This window comes from Octopus sinensis, linkage group LG6, assembly GCF_006345805.1.
Source record: "Octopus sinensis linkage group LG6, ASM634580v1, whole genome shotgun sequence".
Classification (NCBI taxonomy): Eukaryota; Metazoa; Mollusca; class Cephalopoda; order Octopoda; family Octopodidae; genus Octopus; species Octopus sinensis.
Genome location: NC_043002.1, coordinates 23,721,183 through 23,747,474, shown reverse-complemented (window position 1 = coordinate 23,747,474; position 26,292 = coordinate 23,721,183). Strand labels below are relative to the sequence as shown.

Genomic DNA, 26,292 nt, shown 5'->3' with positions numbered 1-26,292 from the left:
GTGTTAAGTGAAATTTGGCTATCAAGGACCGAATCCACACTATGCCTGCATGAAGGCACTACAAATACACTGTGGAATAAAAAATTTATCTACTGTCATGGAAAAAGCCTAACTGTAAAAATGCAGAATCATCGGAGTAATGGGCATTCAAAAAGTATGTATGTATAGAAATGCTTAATGTTTAAGGTTCAAATTAAGGAAATGCAATAATAATGTTTAGCAGTTCAAAACTGTGAGTAGTGAAATGCAGAATTAAGTTAGCTGATTGTGAGAATCAAATATTGATTGCTTCTCTAAAATCTGCAGGTGGTATGGGTTATTTCCCTTGGGGTGTTTAAATAAAATATTAGTAATATGTAGTAGATAGAAGGATCCATTGCAAGGGCCCTATCATTGATTTTTATCAACAATTTATGTATGTCACGAGGTTTCCACACATGAGTTATACTCACATGTCAAATAAAGTATAAAAGTGATATTGTCTGCAAAAATTAGAAATAGGACACACAAAAAAAATCAATATTCAAAGTAATCAAACATAAAAAATGAAATGGGTTATTTCCCTTGAGTGTTTAAAAATATATTGTACAGGTGCTATGGGTTATTTTCCTTGGGTGTTTAAAAAAATTAGTTATATGAGGTAGATATGGAGTTCTATTCACATGTCAAGATACATCAAAATCAATAAAATGATGTAGGAGGAGTTAGCTAACAATGCCACAAACAAAAACACACCGATTTTCCACATATGTAGTAGATATTTCTGTATATTATATATATATGAACCTCACTCAGATTTAATATAGTATGAATATATAAATATATATAGATATATAAATATATATATATATATTTACGTATATTATTATAAATATATATATATTTATAAATATATACATATTTATATATATATAAATATACATGTATATAAAAATGTGTATATATATATATATTTATACATAAATTTATATATCTATATATTTATACATAAACATATATATATATTTATATATATGTACATATATAAATATATATACATATTTATATATGTATAAATATATATATATGTATAAATATATATATATATTAATATATATTCATACTATATTAAATCTCTGAGCAAGGTTCACACATATATATATGTGTATGTATATAAATATATACATATAAATATAAATGTATGTATGTGTGTGTGTGTGTGTGTGTATAAATATATACACATATATATGCATTGTTGCCAACCTGATGGCCTAGTTGTGAAGTTCACTTTGTAACAATATGGCTTCCAGTTCACTCCTACCACATGTGTCTTCTACTATAGCTTTTCGCTGACCAATACCTTATGAGTAGAATTCGTAGAGGGAAACAGAATCTATTGTGTGTGTAAGTGTGAATACCACTCCCTGATCATTTGAGGGGTCTTGTCTTGCAAGTTACCAGGTGACCTCATCACAGTTGCAGGTGCCATATAGAAAGTGCTCTGTAAAGCGGTTTGCATTAGGAAAAGCATCCAACCATAGAAGTCATATGAAAGCAGAGTTTGGTGCAGTCTTCCCACTTGCCGGTTCATGTCAAACTTTATAACCTATACCAGCATAGAAAATAGACATTAAATAATGATAATTATGTTTATATGTGTTTGAAAGTGTGTATGTGTGCTTCTGTCTCATTGTCTTGATATTGCATGATTGTTGTAAAATGAATATCATTTACTTCTAATATTCTGCAAAGAAATGTCTGATCACGGGGACAATATTATTTTGCTTGGAAACAGGTATGAGTAGACAACAGGAAGGGCAGTCAGTGATAGAAAATCTGCCTCAATAAACTCTGTCTGACCCACACAAACAGAGAAAAGAGGGCATTAAAACAATGATGATGATGAACATATCAGCTACTGCAAATAGGACATGCACATCTTTGTGTTGTTTCTATATACTAATAGATTAAGAGATTCAGTTTTATTCAAATTACAATGCTTTTTTTTTTCTTTTAATCTTTCTCTTCCCAACCAATTTTAGCCAAAACTAAAAGTTGAACTTGATGGCTTATTTGACAATTATGAAAAAAAAAAAAAAAAAAATGAAACCCTTCCATACAGAAGTGATAAAGCTTTCCACATACTGGCATAATCTATCATCAATGCAGTGACGGTATGTTACTAGATTTTTGCAGTAGTGGTTGTCCTAATGGTAACGATGAGTCAATGGTACATCAATGCAGCAATAAAACAGGTTTAAAATGTAGACCAACAACACCAATAAATTGATGTGTCATCAATCTGCTGACTCATTCCAAATTTGTATACATTTGAACAAGCTGCAGTACATTGTATTTTCATCTGTCTCAACTCTGAAAAGCTCAACCATTCATGGGATTTAACCTCAACACATATCTCTTTTTCTTTGCCATGGTTACCTGTTCTTTAAGGTGTTGTCTATTACATGTACATGAACATGAACGTCGAAATAAATATCAATGGAAATAGTAGTTGTGATGCCTGTGCCGGTGGCACATGAAAAGCACCATCCGAACATGGCCATAGCCAGCGCCGACTCGACTAGCTTCTGTGCCGGTGGCACATAAAAAGCACTATCCGAACGTGGCCAATGCCAGCGCCGCTCCGACTGGCTTCTGTGCCGGTGGCACATAAAAAGCACCATCCGAACGTGGCCGATGCCAGCGCTGCCCCGACTGGCTTCTGTGCCGGTGGCACATAAAAAGCACCATCCAAACGTTGCCAGCGCCGCCTTGGCTGGCACGTTAAAAGCTCCAACCGATCATGGACGATGCCGCCCGCCCCCTGGCACCTGTGCAGGTGGCACGTAAAAAGCACCCACTACACTTGTGGAGTGGTTGGCGTTAGGAAGGGCATCCAGCTGTAGAAACTCTGCCAGGTCAGACTGGAGCCTGGAGCAGCACCTGGCTTCCCAGACCCCGGTCGAACCATCCAACCCGTGCTAGCGCGGAAAACGGACGTTAAACGAGGATGATGATGATGATGATGTAGCCATTTGTAACCCACATATCAGCTATGTCCTGTTTCTTTATCATTTCAAGAATGCATCTAAGTTTATGTTACAAAATACATATTATATATTACTTATAATATATGCTGACACAGGTTGGACAGTCTGAGAGAAGGTGGCAACCATAAGGACTGTGCCAAGTTTTACTGTCGGCTTTGGCATGGTTTCTACAGCTGGATACCCTTCCTAATAGTGGTGAGGGAGGTGGCTTTGTTCTGGGTAACGAGAGGGTAAGCTATGATAGAAAGAAAGGAATATGTATCTTGCCATAGAGGAGAGACATGGTTACCTCCTGTTGGAAAAGAGAGGAAAGAACATTATATTATATAAACTTGCACCCAAGTTTATGTTCGACAACTAGATACCAACAGAATAAGTATTAAGGTCAATTTGATTGATTAATTCCTTCAAGGTGGTGCTCCAGTATGGCAAAGAAACAAGTAAAAGAGAAAAAAAAAGGAAAGAATATAAAAACATTTAAAAGCAGTTGGGGATGAAGGATGTTTTTAATTTTTCTATCAAATCTTCAAACTAATAGTTAGGTAAAGTAAGCCATTGTAATTAATTGACATCTGGGTCTGGTAAACAGCGAGTAAATTAAGAACAGACTAAAATAATTTTGTTTTTAAATCTGAAAACGAAGGCAATCCTTTTGCGTTCGTTATGTTGAGGTAAGCTTTCCAAGGGAAGTAACTTGTACATTTACTATTTAAAACTTATCATCCATATGTGACTAAATTTACTTAAAGAGCAGTTCATGGAACTGTATTAGCTTACCTTATTTACTTCCATAACCAATTTAAAAATCCAACGACACAAATTTTCTTGCTTCACGATTATTTACCTAGTATGAACAGAGTCTAATGTGACGATTATCCCAGGTTGGCACTCATCAAGCAGTTCTATCATCAAAGGCATTCCAGCCATAACAGGACTTTACTATTCAGTATAATGGTAGAGTGAAATCTAAAGAAAATGTGGATGCTTGCTTGTTTGTTGAGCGAAGCAGACTTCGTCCGTAGTAGATGTCCGATACGTGGTCCTTTGCTATTTGTAAGACCCGCAGAAGAGAAAGCAGGTCAACCCCCGACACCGAGAGCATCAATGGATGGATGAGTGTACATCCAAGCTCAGCAATCATGTAGGAAGTCGGGGACAAGAAACAGGAAGAAAGAGTATAACAGGGGTGGCCACTACCCCCTGCTGGAGACTCGTGGAGCTTTAGGTGTTTTTGCTCAATAAACACACACAACGCCCGGTCTGGGAATCGAAACCACGAGTCCACTGCCCTAACCACTGGGCCATTGTGGCTCCTGTGGTTGCTGTTCTTAGCAAGAGGGTATAGAACAGGTACCAGTTGAGCACTGGAATTGATGTAATCAACTAGCTTTCCTCCTGCAAAATTTCCGGCTTTGTGCCTATTGTAGAAAGAAAAAAGACAATGAGCTGCATCACTGCCTTCAAATAACAATTTTTCTCAAGAGAGAAAGGTTGTCAACCTGTTTATAAAGATATAGTTGTTCAATGTTCTGCTTTTTTACAGAGTTGGCCTGGTACAACAGTAGAAGACACTCACCCAAAGTGCTATGCATAGACTAAATCCAAAAGCACATAGTTGCAAAGCAATCATCTTAACCATATGTCCATGCCAACATCAGTAGAACACACACACACATATATATATATATATATGTTTTATACATATGGAGTGTTTAGCGTTAGAAAGGGCATCCAGCTGTAGAAACCGTGTCAAATCAGATTGGAACCTGGTGCTGTCCTCCAGCTTGTCAAACCGTCTCATGTATGCCCACATGGAAAGCAGATGCTAAGTGATGATGATGATGAAATATAATGGATTCAAGAGAAACGAGATTGATTGACACTGTCTCACTGAAGAGTGAAATCGCCAAGCATAGCATCATGCATTCATTGGTGTTGAGAATGAAAGGGGAACTGAGAGATGTAGAAGAGAGCCATGCTGCAAACCATGCCAGTCTGAAAAGAAACAGCATGCATAAAATTGTCAATAATTAAAAGTATGAAATGGCTTTGGCCAGGAATTGAAACCTGCTCATTAGTTTAGAATTTACACAATACCTTTTGTTCTACCGACAATACAGGTTCCTCCTTTTTGAACATTTTTACTGGGACACCTTGTCTTCTTGTAGTATATCTGGGATAAAGCAACCCGATGGAACCCATTTCTAAGTTATACTATCTACTAGAAATAATAATACTAATCCTTTCTACCATATGCACAAGGCCTGAAATTTTGTGGGAAGGGGCTAGTTGATTACATCAACCCCAGTGTTCAACTGGTACTTACTTCATCAACCCCATAAGGATGAAAGGCAAAGATGACCATGGCAGAATTTGAATACAGGATATAAAGACAGACAAAATGCCACTAAACATATGTCCAGCGTAGTAACAATTCTGCTAGCTTGCTGCTTTACTAATGACAATAATGTATTCTTTTATTGCCACAAAACAAAGCCTGAGAGTATTATAAGGGTCAATTACAAAATGATGTGAGATGGGGATGTTGAATGTATGATAGGTAACAAACAAATGTATAAGTGATGCTGAATATATTATATGTCTCTAAAGAGGCCGGCTACCTTGAAGCAATCAGGGAATCTACAGATCCTAAGTTACCCTGACTAAAGGTGAGTGCTCAGTCCAAATATGTGTTATTCTTGTTATATATTTAGAATAGGCTATTGCAGCTTTCACTTACTTTTCAACAGATTTATTGGCAAGCAGTACTACCTTCTCTACTCTTATCATCTTTAACCAATACCTGAAGAAGTCAACATGGGCTTTATCAGAGAGGAAAATCTGTCCTTAGTACCTTCAATCATTTCCTCAACACTGCTATGGGTGATTTTTTTTTCTTTTTCTTTTTTTTTTTGCAAGGTCACCAGGTTTAAGAAAACTATCTTCCTTGCTAAAGGGATGTGGTGGATCAATGTTACCAATGGAATAAGTTGAGGGCATTTGAATTCAAAGCATATCAGAATGCAGTTAAATACAATAAGGTATTACCTAGAAGATATTACTGTTTCTTCCAGTATAATGCCCAGTCATACAATCCTTGTTTCTAACATAGCACAGGGCCAACAATTTTGAAGGGAGAGTGTTAGTCAAAAACATGAAACCCAGCACATGACTGGCATTTATCAACCCCAAAAAGGTGAAAATAACTGTTCTTGACAATATCTGAACTGAGGATGTAAAGAGCTACAAGATATTTTTTCCAAGTGCTTTGAGTCTGCCAGTGTGCCACCTTAATTAGAATAATAACAATTATGATTTCTAATCATGGCACAAGGTCAGCAAATTTGGAGTGAGGAGTTAATCAATACCATCAACCAAGCACTTGACTAATACTTTATTTTATTGAGCCCAAAAGAATGAACAGCAAAGATGACCTAGACAGGATTTGAACTTAGAATGTCAAAATCCAAAAAGAATACTGAAAGGCATTTTTTCTGATGTACCAATAGTTCTGCTAACTTGCCACCTAAACAGGAATAATTATGACTTCCAACTTTGACACAAGGCCAGAAATTTTGAGGGGAGGGGGAAATTGATTATATTACCCCCCCCCCCCCGTGCTGAACTGGTACACATTTTATTGACCTCAAAAGGATGAAAGGCGAACTAGACCATGGCAGAATTTGAACTCAGAACATAAAAGCCAAAAGAAATGCCGTTAAGCATTTTGCCTGATGCTCTAACAATCCTGCCAGTTCACTGCTTTAATAATAATAATAATCCTCTCTACAATAGGCACAAGGCCTAAAGTTTTGGGAGAGGAGGTTAGTTGATTACATCGACTCCAGTGCTCAATAAATACTTATTTTATTGACCCTGAAAGGAGGAAAGATAAAGTCAACCACAGCAGAATTTGAATACGGAATGTAAAGCTGTAAGAAACACAGCTAAACATTGTCCAGCATGCTAGTGATTCTGGCACTTCTAACACAGCCTGAAGACCACAAATTTTGGGGAAAGCTTTCTATATTAAATCACTCTCAATACTTGAATGGTACCTGCATTTTATCAACTTTGGAAAGCTGAAAAGCAAAGAAGGCCATACTTGACATGGGAGCATTTAAGGTAAAGTCGATACCAATTCAGAACATAGAGGACTGTCATTGAATACCACAAGACATTTTGTATGATGATCAAATAATTCTATCATGGTAGTAGTAGTAATAGTGGTAGTGACAAGCACAATCATAATTACAACAACAGCAACAATACAAATATTTTATTTAACTTTTTTTTTCCCCTTTCCTCCCTTTTTCTTCTGATTATTCTTTGCCCTCATCGATCGTTTGTCCTTCTTTAATCGTCTGTCAACCACCTTGAAAGGTCCCTTGGGTTTCGCACCCTTTGTTCCACCACCTTTCTTGGATATCACATAAGAAACTTCTTTCTTCTGTTTCGTTAGCAAACCAGCTTTCTTGTAAATTCTATAAACAGAAATAGATGAAGGATAGGAAAAAAGAAAACACACAAAAAAAAAAAATTTTAAATAGACACTTATCAATGTGTACACATATACACACATACACACATACATACACATACAGTACTATCATTTATTCGGTTGTCTAATGTATACAAATGATATGATATACACAAGCAAGTGTATATCATATCATTCAACCAATTCTAAAAGTGTATATGTGTATATCACATGACTGACCAGACTATTAGATGTTGTTACACATCACTGATTACAATGTGCTTTGCATCATTTTAGTCTTCAAATGATGCCACCTTGCTGGCTAAGTGAGCAGGCTAACATTCACCCATGATCGAAAGGAGTGCTGGAGCAATGTGAAATGAACTCTTTTGCTCAAGAACACAATGCCCCACCCAGTCTGAGAATTGAACTTGTGATCTAGCAGTCATTAGTGAAACTGCTTGACCACTAGGCCACATGCCTTCATAACATGTGTGTGTGTGTGTACACATGCACAAACTATACACACAGACATGTTTAACAAGATCATTCATTAAGTTCTAATTGTGTGTGTGTGTGTCTATCTCCTTGCACACCAACACCCATAATTAGAATTGGTGAAAAATCAATGCTAATACATACATCTATGCATTATTGTTGTTACACATGCATATACATGCATATTCACTTCATCAATTATGGTCTTCCAAACCCAATACTAAGTACACTCATCATCATCATTTAACATCTGTTTTTCATGCTGGCATGGGTTGGACAATTTGACAAGGGCTGGTAAAGCTGGGAGCTGCACAAGCTTCTACTGTCTGATTTAGCATGCTTTCAACAGCTGAAAGCCCTTCTTAATGCAATTTTTTTCATCTTGCAAACACTTTGGTGACCCTGTCAGTGCAGGTGCCACTTAAAAGCACTGTTCACACTGTAAAGTGGTTGGTGCCACGTAAAAACCACTCAGTTCACTCTGCTGAGTGGTTGGTGTTAGGAAGGCATCCAGCTGTAAAAATCCTGCGAAAACAGTCACAGAAGTCTGGTGCAGGCTTCTGCTTGGCCGGCTCTTGTGAAACCTTTCTACCATGCTAGCATGGAAGATGGACATTAAATGATGACGATGATTTCCTAACTACTAGTAAAGTTACAAAAGTGACTCGAAACCAATTTTTAAAAAAATCACACATACAGATGCACATAAACAGATATTTATCACAACACAGCAATTAATAGAAGCCCAAAATAAACTTAAAATCAGTTTTTAAAGAATTTGCTTTGAAACATTAAACAAATGTAAATACATTGTTTTATCCTCTTTGTACACAAGAAAATAAAGGAGACTGTTCAGATTATGTTTCATAAATTGTTGATCACTCAGAGGACAAGTACCCCTAAGAGAATTATAGTAATAGAATTTAGCTGTATTGGTTAAACTAAAACGCATAACATACATTCAATCTCAGTGTGATTAAATAATAAATATCTGCAAAAATCAGATCTTAGCTCATTCTCCATTTTACCCTGAATAAAGGATTTTTAAAAACTAAAAATACTGACATATTAGGCAAACAAATAAATTTTCACTTTTCTTCTTAATTTATTATTTCCAACTTGTATTGTAGTGGCTTTCTAAAACACTTTCAAATTACATACATATGTGTGTGTTCATTTGTTTTATGTGTACTTTCCATGCTCACATGGGTTGGATACTCTTCCTGGCACTAACCCATACCCGCTTTTCAAGAAAGGGATCACTTACCCAACATGGCTTTGAAGGCATGATTTCAGGGAAGAAACTAACAACAACACCACCTTTCACACTTTTGGAGAAGGGATTGCAGACATAAACGCACACACATATATAAATATGCCCCACTTGTTTCTGAATAAGGTAATATTTCCTCATGACTAGACAAGTTTCCATGGAAGATTGGAAATGAAGGACTGCTTATATATATATATATATATATATATATATATATATATATATACGTATGTACAAGCACTCTCCTTCGTTTCCTACCTTCCATAAAAACTTGCCAGAAATTTTTACCTTATTAAGACGCAAGTAAGGCTTGGAAACAGGGAGGGCATCTGACCATAAAAATCCCATTTTAATGAATTCCATCCAATCCATGCATGCATGGAAAAGTGAACGTTAAAATAATGATGATGATGATGATATACATGTCAATATGTATAAGCCCAAATGCAGACACACACACACACCTTTTGACATACACAGAGATGGAAAATATTCTGTACTTACTCCTTAATCTTCAGCCATTTCTCCCTCTCTGATGTGTCCACACAGTCTGTAATTGTCTCTGCCCTCTTTCGTACCTTCTGCAGTTTCTTTGTCATCTGTACAACATCAACAACAAAATGATTTAAGTAAATATTAACAGATCACCTCCACTGATCAATTCTTCTCCTCCTATGTTGTAAAATCATCCATTAATTATTTATTTATAAAACCAGTTACCCAATATGTGCAAACAAGAGTCTATACATGGTTACTCAAGCTGATTTATATATGTAAAACAAAGCCTCTCTCAAATAACAGTTGATCATCTTCAAAAACTGGATAACAATGTTTAATTTGAAACTCTGGCCCAATTCTATGAAAAAAAATTTTAATTACTATATTTTGATTTTAAAATATTCTGTAAAACATATATCAATAGCATGCACTCAGTCAAAGCCAAAGTAGATTCATGATTAACTTAAGAGAATTTTTTGTTATGTTAACTAACGTAAAAAAAGTTTATGAATCTATATACTAAAAGATGTGACCTATTTCCCCTTCACTTTGTCTATATCAACCACACCAAACAGAAGCTCTCTCCTTTACCCCACCAATAAACACATCCAAATGAATTCTAATGACATGAACAGCATTTAAAGGTTTTGCAGATGAAACTGAAAAACTTCTCGTCAGGCATTGGTCTTCTGAATAACTGTATGTATTCATTTGGACAATTTCTATCTCTGTTCTCCATCTAAGGACTCTTACTTAATAGGACTAGATATACACCATGTGGATGGGTATTCCTCCACACACATCTTTGCATACAAACTTGCTAACACCTCATATTTTTCTTTTCTTTATTCCATTATTGTTAATAAAGTTGTTATAACACATATCGATTACTTTCTCCATTTCCTTTGGCCTACATTATGAATATGGGTTTAGGAATAATTACCCTAATCTGCCCATGAGATCTAGTATAGGCTTCAATCCAGCTTACAAAGCCAAACAATTTTAACATCTCTAATGTAGCCCTTCATGCAGTAACCTTAAATAAATGGCAGAATGATCACAGCTGAAAAATATCTCTGATCATAGTTCGGCTTGATTAGGGCTGATCTGAGATTAAACACCAATTCTGTTATACCCACCAACAATGCAACTTCTAAAACAGTTGCAAACCATGCCAGAAATAGCAACATAATCTCGCTCAAAAGGAAAAAAGGGACAAATTAGATAATGGATAACATAATCAAAATACAATATGTCTAAATAAGAAATGGAAGCAAAATAGCTAGAACACCTTACATCATACATTTGACAGATGAGGATGAGACAATAATGATACTACACTGACACAAAATAGCTATTCCACCATTCATGATTGCTAATAGGAAGATGAATGTAAAATGGAAAGGAAAAGTGATTGTAAGACATGCTTCAATAAATTTGGATATTTCCATATCAACTGTCAAAGGAAGTGATTTTTACAGCCAGCTGACTAGCTGTGTTTTACTCTCTCTTTCTTTCTGAATGTATTTTTACCATTCACCAAACTATCAAGAGGCATAAATCACCAACATTTTTATTAAGTTTGATGAAACATATACGGATGTGATTTCAAACAACAAAAAAACTTTCAACTATAAAAAAACCCCTTCATGTTATCCATGTTAGGTTCAGCAGATTTGAAGTGAGAGATATGAAATAAGAGGGTGAGAGAGTGAGTTGATAAATAAGTAAGAGAATCAACTTACTCTGAGCTTTTTCCTGATTTTAGCTTCAGCAACCTTCTTTATAGGCCGAGCATCAACTTCTTTCATCTGTTTTTTGTATTCTTCCATTTCAGCCTGAAACAAACAACAGCATCAAAATAGATTATAGCAATAACTGTAGTATTGAAAGGTTACACCAATTCAGTCACTTCTTCTCTATACAACCACTGAATAATTTAATGATGATCATTTTCTCAGCTCAGTTGTACACTTAATTCATTTTCAATGGATCATTCACAACCACTTACTTGCCAGCATTTACAAATCGATATTGAATACCAAAGCAACAAGCTGGCCTCCATGCCGATGGCATGTTAAAAACACCTTTCAAGCATGACCGTTACCCGTGTCGCCTTACTAGCACTTGTGCCGGTGGCATGTGAAAAAAAAAAAACATTCGAGCAAAGTGCCGCTGGACTGGCTCCTGTGCTGGTAGCACATAAAAAGCACCATTTGAACGTGGCCGTTGCCAGTACCACCTTACTGGCCCTAGTGCCGGTGGCACATAAAAGCACCCACTACACTCTTGGAATGGCTGGCGTTAGGAAGGGCATCCAGCTGTAGAAACTCTGCCAGATCAGATTGGAGTCTGATGCAGCCATCTGGTTCACCAGACCTCGGTCAAATCGTCCAACCCATGCTAGCTTGGAAAGCAGACGTTAAATAATGATGATGATGATGATGATGCCAAGCAGAATTTTATACACATTATACAGTTTCCATCACTAAGATAGGTATTATTAATAATAATAATTGCTTCAAATTTAAGCATAAGACCAGCGATATTAGGGGTAGGAGGTTAGACGATTATATCAATCCCAGCATTAACAACAACAATTTCAAATTTTGGCATGAGGCCAGCAATTTCAAGGAGTGGGTAAGTCAATTACATCAACCCTAGTGCTCAACTAGTACACTGGTACTTATTTATCAACTCTGGAAGGATGAAAAGCAAAGTCAACCTCAGTAGAATTTGAACTCAGAATGAAAAAGGAAGATGGAATGTAGCAAAACATTTTGCCTGGCATGCTAACGATTCTGCCAGCTTGCCACCTTAATATTAATGATGATTCCAAATTTTGGCAAAAGGCCTGAAAGTTCAGGGTACAGGGTTAGTTGATTACATTGACCCCCAAGACTCAACTGGAACTTGTGCTAACGATTCTACCAGCTCACCATCTTAATAATAATAATATGAGAAAGAATATGAAAAGCAAATTAATGGTCTTACTTTTGTAACTGGAACATTCTTTCTTGCATGTTTTTCTTCTTCTTTCAAGAACCAGCGTGGTAAGTTGGGGTCATCATACATGAATCTAATAAGATACAAACAGATTTAGTGAAAAGAAGTCCATTCTTGTATGATGGTCATGACAATATAATTGGTGGACACAGGATTACAACAAATACTTTAGGCAAAGGCATAGGTGGCATTTGTAGTTGTTGTTGTTACCATTCTTTTTTAGATAACATATCTAGGACTACATTAAGAAACATATCGTTCCTTTTACTTCTAAGCCAATGTGATTTCAAAATGATTTGGTTGCCATTTTGAGCAGGCTCAAAATAATACTGAATATGAAGAAACCTGTACATCAGGCAAGCCACACCACTAAAAAAGTTCAAGGTAATTTTGCATTGGGCATGCCATTCAGAAAGTCCATACAGCCACAGTTTGCCTGTGATTGTTCTACATCAGTGGTTCTCAATCAGGGTCCACACAAAATAGTAAATTAAGGATCCACAATAGTGTTTTAAGGGACACTGAAAAAAATTTTGCTTTAGATTAATGTATCGGTATGTATTGCAAGAAACAGCTAACTTTCTTTCTCTAACATTTTATAGAGTTCAATCTATACAAAGCAATGTATGGAAAATCAAAACAGGTAAAACTAGTTTTTAAACACTGAATGGCAATGGGGGTCCACCAGAATAAAATAGTAATCAAAGGGGTCCACAGGTAAAAAACGATTGAGAACCCCTGTTCTACATGATTGTGCAACATGTTATAAATAGTAACCTACTGCCCTTCAAATCACATCTAATTGTCTTAGGAAGAGAACATATTAGATAATGTAAACTTAATCCTAGTCCATGTATAAAAAAAGTGAGGATGGCCATAACTGGAATGAGTTTAATCAAAAACCAGATCAGGGCTGACTTGGGGACAAAACAACAACAGACTTGTACTCACCGAAAAAAAACACTGTTGATTAAGAAACAACACTGGGGTGTTACTTACTTGTGATATCCTGATTCAATAACTTCACGACGCTGCTTCTTGGAATGTACCATCTTAGCAGCAAGGGCAAGACCTTCTGGATCCAATTCTGGTGCAACTAGTAATTAATAAATCAAACAAACTTCTTTAAAATCTCATTCCCACACCAAACTACATGCATACACACACAAAGAGACAGAAGCAAATTGGAAAAGTCATTAGTGTGTTGGATAGAATATTTTACAGTATTTGTTCGGAGTCTCTGGATTCTGAGATCAGATGCCATCAAAGTTAACTTTGTCTTTTCATTATTTTGCAGTTATAAATACAAATCAAGAAAGCTTTAGATGAACCAGTGTAGAAGTGAGTAGTTCATGGCCTGGCAGACTTAGTCTGACATTGGGTTCAACAACCCTACTTATGACTTGAGATTCGATTGTAGAGACCATTCAACTGCAAGATGACAGACCTGATTTCAGTCAGACAATAGTTCCCATCAGTCTTAGACACTCTGATAAGGGTCATAAACAGTGCAATTCCCCACTCTGACCAATCCATGAAAAATATTTTTAAAATATAAAAAAAGAAAGATCCCCTTTACATGTCATGTCCCTAGGATCTGATTAAGAGATCATTAATGTAACCACAGCCAAGAGTAGCTGGGAAGAATTTCAAGCTTATATATATATATATATATATATATATATATATATATAATAAATATTAGGGAATAAATCCAAATTTACAGGGAAAAAATCAGATTTAGGATTAAATCCAATTTTATAGTAAAATATTATAAAATATTATTAGAGACAAAACCACTATTTTGCAAAACAAACAAGGAAAGACTTAATCAATACATAAAATTTTAATAAATAGTCAAAAAACCGCCACTACAATTGTTTCTTGTCTTGATCGACAATCTTCAGGTGGACTTCCAATAAGTCAGTTTCAAATTTGAAACTGACTTATTGGAAGTCCACCTGAAGATTGTCGATCAAGACAAGAAACAATTGTAGTGGCGGTTTTTTGACTATTTATTAAAATTTTATGTATTGATTAAGTCTTTCCTTGTTTGTTTTGCAAAATAGTGGTTTTGTCTCTAATAATATTTTATATATATATATATATATATATATATATATATATATATATATCAGAGGTAGACCTTTATGACTTAAATGGCTTTGGTCAATATTCTGAGGCAGTCATTGTCTCCTAAATAATACTGGATCTAAATTAAGGACTATCTCTATGCATAATTCCAGGTTTTAAAGCCACATTCATAATATCAAATACATGTTGACCAGACTGTGAGATACAAAGAAACATATACTTGATAACCATGCATTCACGCAGACAAATATGCAAATATAAGGAGAACAATGTATGCCCCATGTACCTCTCTCCTAATTTAAATGTCTGTTTAACCCTTTTGATACCAATACACCTGAGACCACTCTGAATCCATGGTACAAATTTCCTATTTTTGCCAAGAGCACCATCCGAGTGTGATCATTGCCAGAGCACCCAACTGGCTTCTGTATCCGTGGCACATAAAAGGGCACCATTCGAGCGTGATCGTTACCAACGTCGCTTCACTGGCACCTGTGCCGGTGGCATGTGTAAAAAGATTTGAGCGAGGTCATTACCAGTACTGTCTGACTGGCCCCCGTGCCGGTGGCACGTAAAAAGCGCCCACTACACTCTTGGAATGGTTGGCGTTAGGAAGGGCATCCAGCTGTAGAAACTCTGCCAGATCAAGATTGGAGCCTGGTGCAGCCATCTGGTTCGCCAGTCCCCAGTCAAAATCATCCAACCTATGCTAGCATGGAAAGCGGACGTTAAGCAATGATAATCATGATGATGAAAGCAAGCAAAATTTCGTTTTAATTTATGTTCCTAGGCAGTGTATTTCAATAGAAATATAGTAACAATGGTTAAAACATCAGGTTAACTAAGCAGGTATGCAGTGGATCAGTAAACAAAAATTCATATAAATGTAACATGTGAAGAATAATACATCTATGCAAATGTATGATGCATGTGAAGTCTTTTGCCATTCCAATAAAAACCAGAAGACACAAAAAGCAGCATCACATTAATATAGCATCTAGCTTTCCCCCCAACAATGACATAGAGGTCAGAGTGGGTCTACAGAGATGCCATACACACACTAACACAGATATTTATTGCAATATATCAAAACATAACTTGTTTGGGGCTTGTACCAGTGGAATGTTAAAAGCACCATCTGAGTGTGATCGTTGCCAAGGCCGCTGATTGGCTCCCGTGCCGGTGGCATGTAAAAAGCACCATTCGAGCGTGATCGTTGCTAGCATCACCTTACTAGCATATATGCCAGTGGCATGTGAAAATCAATATTTGAGAGGGGTCATTGCCAGTGCCACCGGACTGCCTCCTGTGCATATAGCATGTAAAAAAAACACCTTTTGAGCATGGTCGTTGCCAGAACCACCTGACTGGCCCTCGTGCCGGTGGCACGTAAAAGCAATCACTACACTCTTGGAATGGTTGGTGTTAGGAAGGGCATCCAGCTGTAGAAACTTTGCCAGATCAGACTGGAGCCTGGTGCAGCCTTCTGGCTCACCAGTCCTCAGTCAAACCATCCAACCCATGCCAGCATGGTAAGTGGACATTAAATGATGATGATGATGTTAAAAGGTTTCTTGGTTCAAAACAAAGAGATAAACACTATAGGACTCCGTAAAAGAGAGAACTACTGAATAACTACATTAGTGGACATTTGACCAAGGCACCAATGGTTATTCTCTTACAAACATTCATACAATGTTGTTTCAGAGACACAATGTAGTAATATTTGAAAGAGTAACCACTGATATCTTGGTCAATTGCCATATTATGGCAATATCTCATTATTACAAGTACCAGCAACAATATCAAACCAACTGTATTAAGGCATAGACATGGTTGTGTGTTTAAGAAGTTTGCTTCCCAACCACATGGTTTCGGGTTCAGTCCCACTGTATGACACCTTGAGCACATCTACAGCCACAGGTCGGCCAAAGATTTATTGAGTGGATTCAGTAGCTGGAAACCAAAAGCTCAATGTGAGTATATATGTATATGTATATATGTGTGTATGTTTGTGTTTCCTTGTTTTGACATTGAAGATAGTTCTAAATGCATATCACTGTCACACAAGCAGTACCATTCATTTCCAATATTTTCTGGAAAACATGTCTAACCATGGGGAAATATTAATTTGCTTAGAAACAGGTGAAGGCTGGAAACATGAAGGGCTGTTGAGAATCCACCTTAATAAACTCCATTTGACCCATGCAGGCATGGAAAAGTGGATGTTAAAATGAGGATGATGATGTATTATAGACTTAAGCATCATTACTTTTTAAAACTGACCTTAAGTATCACTTCTGGTGTTTGCAGTCCTTCACAGACCCTTAATCTAAATTCTATGTACTGTATGACACCTAAGTCACTAGATCCAAACTCTGGTATGTATGATGTCACTAAAGATATCTCACTTCAAATTTTCCCCCAAGGAAGTTCTAACTTTATATGCAGCATCTACGTGTTATAATTCTTAAGAACTAATTTATCTCTTATAGGTGTCTAGTTCTGAGATCATTAATGTAACCAAGACCAGAAGCAGTTGAAATGACTTGCAACTCAGTACATATAATACTCTGTGCAGTTATAAAGTTTGCTGTCATAAGATCATTTTAAAGCAAAAATTCTCAGTCAAGTCATATGTTTAACTATGTTGGATCTAAATAATCAGACAGTCAGAATGTCCAAAGTAGTTGTTGTTTATGATCTTTTCGAAATCTGAGGCTGCTACTGTGATAAAACTTTGAGCAGACACACACACACACTTACTTGTACTTGTGGCAACATTCACCCTGGGGTGGTTGAGTTGGCTTCTTCTACTCATGGAAGAAGTTTCGTGGGAATATGTGGATTTCACAAGTGGTCCCCAACAATCCCGCATGTAGAGACATCCTGTTTGCCGCAGATTGTCCGCAGACGCAGGGACAGAACAACCGAGGAGCCGCTGGTTGCCGAAGCAGACACTCCGAGGATTTTCACCAGAGCCACGTCTGCCGGGTTGTGGCTTTAATACCACTCGGTGTCAGACCAATCTGCCTTGGGTGGCCCTACCAGGAACCGAAGTTCTCGACGGCATAGCTCTGACACTACCTGTTGCCAGCGTCCCCACCATGGTGAGGAGGGGATGGACTTTGGGGACACGACACACACACATATGAATGATTGTAAAATAATACATCACAGGCATGGCTGTGTGATAAAAAGCTTGCTTCCCCACCACATGGTTTCAGGTTTAGTCCTACTGTGTGCAGTTTGGGTGAATGTCTTCTACTATAGCCCTGGATCAACCAAAGACTTTTGAATGGATTTAGCAGACAGAAACTGAAAGAAGCCTGTTGTGTACACACACACACAAGATTACTCAATATTTTTGGAGAGTATATACATACTTATTACTCTTTAGTAAGAACAGTGTCGATAGTGACTTCAAACTTTCAGCCTGCTTAGCGTTCATTGGACTATCAGATGAAGGGTAAGCAGGCCGAAAATTTCAAGTTACTGTCAACACTATTCTTGTTGAAAAGTAATCTCTCTCTCTGTACATACATGCATGCATGTGTCTGTCCAGTTTTGGCATAGACCTGTCTCCTTGCTTTGGCATCACATGTTAATTATAAGTGTCACCATCATGCAAGCATAGCAAAATAGGCATTAGAACAATGATGATGGGAATGTATGACGCATGTAGCATCTTGTGTCATTCCAATAAAAACTAGAAGACACAGAAGCAGCATCACTTTAGTATAGCATCCAACTTTCCCCCCAACAATGACATAGGGGTCAAGGTGGGTCTACAGGGATGCTAAACATATCTCTAATGAAATAATGTAGAAGCATATAACATATTCAGATGAAATCCAAAGGATTTTAGAAGTTAAAAAAGATCCAAACATAGACTAAGTGTGTCTTACACGTCTGCAGGTGAGCAAAAATGCTTGAAACAATATAAAAATGTACATTGAATAGATAGATTGGTAAATCTTATGATGCCTCCATGTACCATGCAGGACACAAATCTAATATTTTATGTTCAGTGTACTAACTCTCAGCTCCAATATCTGATATGCAGTAAAGAGCTAGTGATATTTAACGTACATTCTACATTGGAAGGGAAGCTTCCAGTGTAGAATGTACCTATATATCATGGCCTAGATTCTGGAGGTCATGTAATATTTTTATGCCTTTAGTTTGACTTTAACATGGGTCTTTGCAAAAGATGACTCTAGACATTTCTAGATTGAAAACTTGTGTGTTAGGTTGGCTGTCCTATAATGCTTATTGATGTACACAATTATATGTCTCTGGGGGAAAAATACTTCTCTGTAAACAATGTATGATACATGCAACATCTATTGTCATTCCAATAAAATCTAGAAGACACAGAAGGAGTATCACATTTAATATAGCATTCAATTTTCCCCCCAACAAAGACACAAGGCTCAGGTTGGGTCAACAGAGATGCCATATACTCAAACAGTTACAACCCTACCACAGAAACTTTTAAGTACTTCAAATAATATTTAGAGGTTTACAGGTGCCTAAGTTAAGAAACCAAAACAGAAAACAAAAGTTAATACATCAGGTTACTAGGAACACCCAGACAGGCAGTCATATGTTTTTAATATCTTTATGCACTTAGTTTAGTCTTAAAAAAGATGACACCAGTTATCTCCAGAGTTGAAACATGTCTGTTGGGTTGGTTATGTCTTACATAGGTAACTGATGTCCATATGTTTTGATGGAGTTGGGGAAAGTGTTGTCCTCCAGTGGACCAGATCCTGTTGAACCATCCAACTCATGCCAGCAAGGAAAGCAGAAGAAGAAATGTATGACTGTGGAGAATAACACTTCCTTGAGAACAGTGTATGATGTATGTGATATCTTTTGCCATTCTAATAATAACCAGAAGACACAGAAGCAGCATCATTTTAGTATAGCATCCAATTTTCCCCCCAACAATGACATAGGGGTCATGGTGGGTCTACAGGGATGCTAAACATATCACTAATGAAATACTGTAGAAACTTATAACATATTCAGATAAAATTCAAAGGATTTTAGAAGTTAAAAAAAGATCCAAGCATAGACTAAGTGTGTCTTACACGTCTGCAGGTGAGCAAAAATGCTTGAAACAATATGAAAATGTACATTGAATAGATAGATTGGTAAATCTTATGATGCCTCCATGTACCATGCAGGACAACAAATCTAATATTTTATGTTCAGTGTACTAACTCTCAGCTCCAATATCTGATATGCAGTAAAGAGCTAGTGATATTTAACGTACATTCTACATTGGAAGGGAAGCTTCCAGTGTAGAATGTACCTATATATCATGGCCTAGATTCTGGAGGTCATGTAATATTTTTATGGCTTTAGTTTGACTTTAACATGGGTCTTTGCAAAAGATGACTCTAGACATTTCTAGATTGAAAACTTGTGTGTTAGGTTGGCTGTCCTATAATGCTTATTGATGTACACAATTATATGTCTCTGGGGGAAAAATACTTCTCTGTAAACAATGTATGATACATGCAACATCTATTGTCATTCCAATAAAATCTAGAAGACACAGAAGGAGTATCACATTTAATATAGCATTCAATTTTCCCCCCAACAAGGACACAAGGCTCGGGTTGGGTCTACAGAAATGCCATATACTCAAACAGTTACAAGCCTACTATAGAAACTTTGAAGTACTTTTAAATAATATTTAGAGGTTTACAGGTGCCTAAGTTAAGAAACCAAAACAGAAAACAAAAGTTAATACATCAGGTTACTAGGAACACCCAGACAGGCAGTCATATGTTTTTAATATCTTTATGCACTTAGTTTAGTCTTAAAAAAGATGACACCAGATATCTCCAGAGTTGAAACATGCCTGTTAGGTTGGTTATGTCTTACATAGGTAACTGATGTCCATGTTTTGAGGCAGTTGGGGGGAAAGTGTTGTCCCTTAGTGGACCAGATTCTGTTGAACCATCCAACCCATGCCAGCAAAGAAAGCAGACATTGATTGATGTGGAGAAGGAAGAGTGATGATGATGATGAAGAAATATATGACTGTGGAGAATAGCACTTCCTTGAGAACAGTGTATGATGCATGTGATGTCTTTTGCCATTCTAATAATAACCAGAAGACACAGAAGCAGCATCAAATTAATATAGCATTCAATTTTCCCCCCAACAAGGACACAAGGCTCGGGTTGGGTCTACAGAAATGCCATATACTCAAACACAGTTACAAGCCTACTATAGAAACTTTGAAGTACTTTTAAATAATATTTAGAGGTTTACAGGTGCCTAAGTTAAGAAACCAAAACAGAAAACAAAAGTTAATACATCAGGTTACTAGGAACACCCAGACAGGCAGTCATATGTTTTTAATATCTTTATGCACTTAGTTTAGTCTTAAAAAAGATGACACCAGATATCTCCAGAGTTGAAACATGCCTGTTAGGTTGGTTATGTCTTACATAGGTAACTGATGTCCATGTTTTGAGGCAGTTGGGGGGAAAGTGTTGTCCCTTAGTAGACCAGATTCTGTTGAACCATCCAACCCATGCCAGCAAAGAAAGCAGACATTGATTGATGTGGAGAAGGAAGAGTGATGATGATGAAGAAATATATGACTGTGGAGAATAGCACTTCCTTGAGAACAGTGTATGATGCATGTGATGTCTTTTGCCATTCTAATAATAACCAGAAGACACAGAAGCAGCATCAAATTAATATAGCATTCAATTTTCCCCCCAACAAGGACTCGAGGCTCAAGTTGGGTCTACAGAGATGCCATATACTCAAACACAGTTACAACCCTACTATAGAAACTTTTAAGTACTTTTAAATAATATTTAGAGGTTTACAGGTGTCTAAGTTAAGAAACCAAAACAGAAAACAAAAGTTAATACATCAGGTTACTAGGAACACCCAGATAGGATGACACCAGATATCCATAGAGTTGAAACATGCCCGTTGGGGAAAAAGTTGTCCTCCAGTGGACCAGATCCTGTTGAACCATCCAACCCATGCCGGCAAGGAAAGCAGACATAGATTGATGTAGAGAAGGAAGAGTGATGATGATGATGATGATGAAGAAATGTATGACTGTGGAGAATAACACTTCCTTGAGAACAGTGTATGATGCATGTGATATCTTTTGCCATTCTAATAATAACCAGAAGACACAAAAGCAGCATCACATTTAATATAGCATCCAATTTTCCCCCCAACAATGACATAGAGGACAGAGTGGGTCTACAGAGATGCCACACATACATTGTTATTGCAATACCAGAAAACACTACCACTCTATACATTAAAATAACATGCAGGAGAATATAGATATCTTGGTTTAACCCGTTAGCATTTAAACCAAGCAATACCTGGCTCAAATACTCTATGTGTTTTACATTCAAACTGGCCAGATCTGGTCTCTCATATCCACCCTATCAAAATCTCTTATTTACAAGACAATGCATGATTAATTCAGAACAATGTGAACAAATAAGCATTACATTGGCCAGAGTAATTCATCATCATCACGATCAACACTTAACATCCATTGTCCATGCAGGCATGGGTTGGATGGTTTGACCAGGGCTAGTATGTTGAGGGGCTGCACCAGACTCTAGTCTGATTTGCCATGGTTTCTTTGACTGGATGCCCTCTGAATGCTACAGGGTTAAAATGATGGCAGAAACCTTAAGCCCCTTAGGTTCTAACATCTGGGGTCATGTACTTTACAGGTCCCTATGATTCAACTTCTGGTGTCCATGTGCACTACAGGACTTTATTAAACTCATGTCTTTCCTAGTATGACCACAGAGTTACACAATAGTAAAACACTAGATGCTCATATATTGTATGTACAGGGTGCGATGTGTAAACTGTCGCCATTTTATATTTTTTATTTTGCACATGCACATTGTTTGTTTTTGATTTTGTCAACTAGACAGTATAGTAGGGTCAGTTAGGCACCGTCTGTGAGAAAAACAGCACTGTGATGCAATTCACTCTGCCAGAAATATGGAAAAGACATGCTTTATTGCTTGGAATTTGTGCCGGAAGCTCTAATACAAACATTTCAGAGTGTTTAGGTGTCAATCTGAGGACAGTGCAGAGGATTCAGAAAAAGTTGGACAAGTTTAATGGTGATTATGAAGGTACGGCAGCTCAGAAAACTCACTCTGATCGTTCCGATAAGAAAAGAAATCCTGAATTTGTTGGTGAGATCCAGGCCATGACTGACAATGATCCCTTCAAGTCAATCAGATCCATCACAAGGGACATGGGAGTGTCTGAGTTTCTTATCAAGCAGGTAGTGCATGAAGACATTCGGTATTCCTCATACAAGATGAGAAAGGGCCAATTTTTATCCCAAGCCATCAAGGACAAGAGGAAAGACCGTGCTTCACAACTTTTGAACAAACACAAGCATTCCTTCCAACCAAACATGCTTTGGTTTTTCTCAGACAAGAAAAATTTCTGTTAAGATCAGATGGTGAACATACAAAACAACCATTGGTTTGCCATGTCCTCAAATTATGTACTGAGAGTGATAAAAATCAAACATCCAGTCAGCATCATTGTTGTAAGCAGAATCAAAAGAAGTTGTAATAAAATACAGGCTCCTCTAGATATAAAGGCTACAGTTGATAAAGCAAGTAGAACCACCAGAAGTTGGGACAACTGACAGCAGCTAGTAATCAATAGTGAGATTAGGCATGGCTGTATGGCTTAGAAGTTTACTTTCCAACCGTGTGGGTTTGAGTTGTCTCATTATTTGACATCTTGAACAGGAATAGCTTCAGGCCAACCAAAGTTTTATGAGTAAATATAATAAACAGAAACTAAAAAAGCCTGTCGTGTGTGTGTATCTCCTTGCTTTGACATCATGTGATAATTGTAAACAAGATTCACCATCATACAAGCAGTGTTCTTTGTTTCCACTCTTCAGGGAAGACATGCCCAACCATTGGGAAATATTACCTTGGTTAGATATAGGTGAGAGTTTGTGGCAGAAAGGCATCTGGCCATAGAAAATCTGCTGCAACAAATTCCATGTAAGCATGAAAACTGAATGTTAAAACAAAACAAAATTTTAGGATTGATATTACACTTTAAGACTGGTTAAATAAGAGGCCAAGATTGTACCTCTTGCTTGATCTTAACGTCAATTTAATGCATGAGTCACAACATGTTTACCAGACATTTACATATGTATTAGGCACATACATACTTGAGAGCAGTGTATGACATAGCTAAACATCTTGTGACATTCTAATAAAAACCAGAAGACACAGAAGCAGCATCAAATTTAATATAGCATCCAACTTTTCCCCCCACAATGACATAGAGGTCAAGGTGGGTCAACAGAGATGCCACACACACACAAATATCTTTACTGAGGCCTGCAACAGAACATTCTCTCACACCTGAGACAGAGCTGCCATTGCACACAAACATTCAACATGCCAATCAGTCAGGTGGGCCAAAAAGAGGGCCATCTAACTGATTGGCATAAAGCCACTCGCAAACATGTTCCAGCCTTTAATCGAAAGTCTTCTCTTTCTGCTTTTTTTTACCACTACTATACTGACCTCTGCCCACTTGGGCTACCTCTACTTAGACATTCCCATTCCAACTGTCTCTCCTCCTCTCATTACTTTTGTTGTATCCTAGCCCCTAGGCCCTACACTACACCAAGTCCTTCCTTCCTAGAAAGTCAGCCTTCTGGAATCCCCACATATACAACACCCGCTCATATTTTTCCCACAAGTATTGACTTGCAAAGATTCATGAGGCACATTAATGGCTTCAGTCTCAGTCTAACAAATTCTATCTGGCACATGCCAGCATAGAAAAGTGGACATAAAAATGTTGATGATGGTGTGCTATCCAAACAATGCGTTTCAGGTATCTTTAAAATACCTTTGTCTAAAAGATTCTAACTTCAAATAAAGGATACTTGTATGTGTTATAATTCTCAAGAAGTAAACCTGCTCCTACAGATGTCTATGATAAAATTCCAAGAATTGATGTAACTAGAACCAAGAATAGTTGGAATGTTTGCAGATCTGTGCATAAGTTACAAAGTTTGGTTTGGCGTAGAGTTATCTTAGTCTAAATTATCAATCTGTCTCAGACGGTCTGGATGTAAATGGTGAGGCAGTGAGAGTGCCAAAAGTATTTGTGGTTCCGTTGATGATGTTGGTCTCTTTGAAAATCAGACATTGCTTCAGCAGTCAGACATGCTAAAAAAAAAGACATATTTGATACACACCCTTTCACCCCCCCCACCCCCCGTATGTATATACAGCTATAGAAAAAAATACACATCTAAGAATGTATGACACATGTGACATCCTGTATCATTTCAATGAAAACGAGATGATACAGAAACAGCATCACTTTAATATAGCATCTAACTTTCCCCCCAACAATGACATAGAGGTCAAGGTGGGTCTACAGAGATGCAACACACACCCAACACATTTTTAATATTTGTAACAATAGGGCATCCAGCTGTAGAAACTCGGCCAGATCAGATTGAAGCATGGTGCAGCCATCTGGTTTGCCAGTCCTCAATCAAATCGTCCAACCCATGCTAGCATGGAAAGCAGACGTTAAATGATGATGATGATAGATGTTAAAAATTTTAAAGCATATGAATAACCAAACAGTACATTAAAGGATTCTACAGGAGCTAAGAGGTCAGTAGTCCCTTGTTTATTGTATCTTACTGAATCTTACACTCAAATGTTTATCATTTGTGTACTACAATGCATCCTTGAAACAACATTTCATGTTCAAGAACCAAACAGTACCTTAGTTAATTTGTTGTTTCTATTGAACAAACTGTCTGTACATTCATATTCTTGTATATATAATGTGGCTTATTGTTTTCAAAGATTCTGCAAATCAGTATACCTACTACATCTTCAATGTTTTTATATCCTCAGAGCACCTTAAAGCTGACATTAAATCTTGATGATAATAAATATTTCCAGTGTTAGAAACCCACAAGTTAGTTGCATCTTACAGAGGTTCTTCATGTAAGAAAGAGCCAGGAAAAATTTACAAAACATACAGCATACTAGTTATAAACTCTGTAATCAAAAGTATAACCAAAGTCTATTTCACTACTCAGGTCGGTTTGATTTAAGACTATTCTAGTGATTAGTGCACTCTAAAAACATCTTGTGCCAAAATTATGATTACACTTGTAAGTTAGGTTGGTTATCCTATCAGAGTTGATGTTGTAAGCAGGCCCACGAGACGGTGTGATAACATACAAGGTTTCCTAGACATATATTACAAAGTTCAGTTTAACATGAAGGACTTTAAAATATCCTGATATAAATTTACTCAAAGGAATATACATTATCCACACACTTAAACACAAAAACTATCAC

The 26,292-nt window shown here is 37.0% G+C and overlaps 1 protein-coding gene across 1 annotated transcript in view; it reads right to left on the bottom strand.

Moving 5' to 3' along the window:
- Positions 1–7,293: 7,293 nt before the first annotated feature.
- LOC115213463 (pre-rRNA 2'-O-ribose RNA methyltransferase FTSJ3) overlaps positions 7,294–26,292 on the bottom strand; it is a 45,976-nt gene continuing 26,977 nt past the window's right edge. The window contains exons 14-18 of the mRNA XM_029782447.2: positions 13,784–13,880; positions 12,773–12,857; positions 11,524–11,616; positions 9,785–9,879; positions 7,294–7,513 (exon numbers count right to left, since the gene is read on the bottom strand). Of these exons, the coding sequence (XP_029638307.1) occupies positions 7,309–7,513; positions 9,785–9,879; positions 11,524–11,616; positions 12,773–12,857; positions 13,784–13,880 (575 nt within the window). The 3' untranslated portion in view covers positions 7,294–7,308. The remainder of the gene's footprint in view (positions 7,514–9,784; positions 9,880–11,523; positions 11,617–12,772; positions 12,858–13,783; positions 13,881–26,292) is intronic.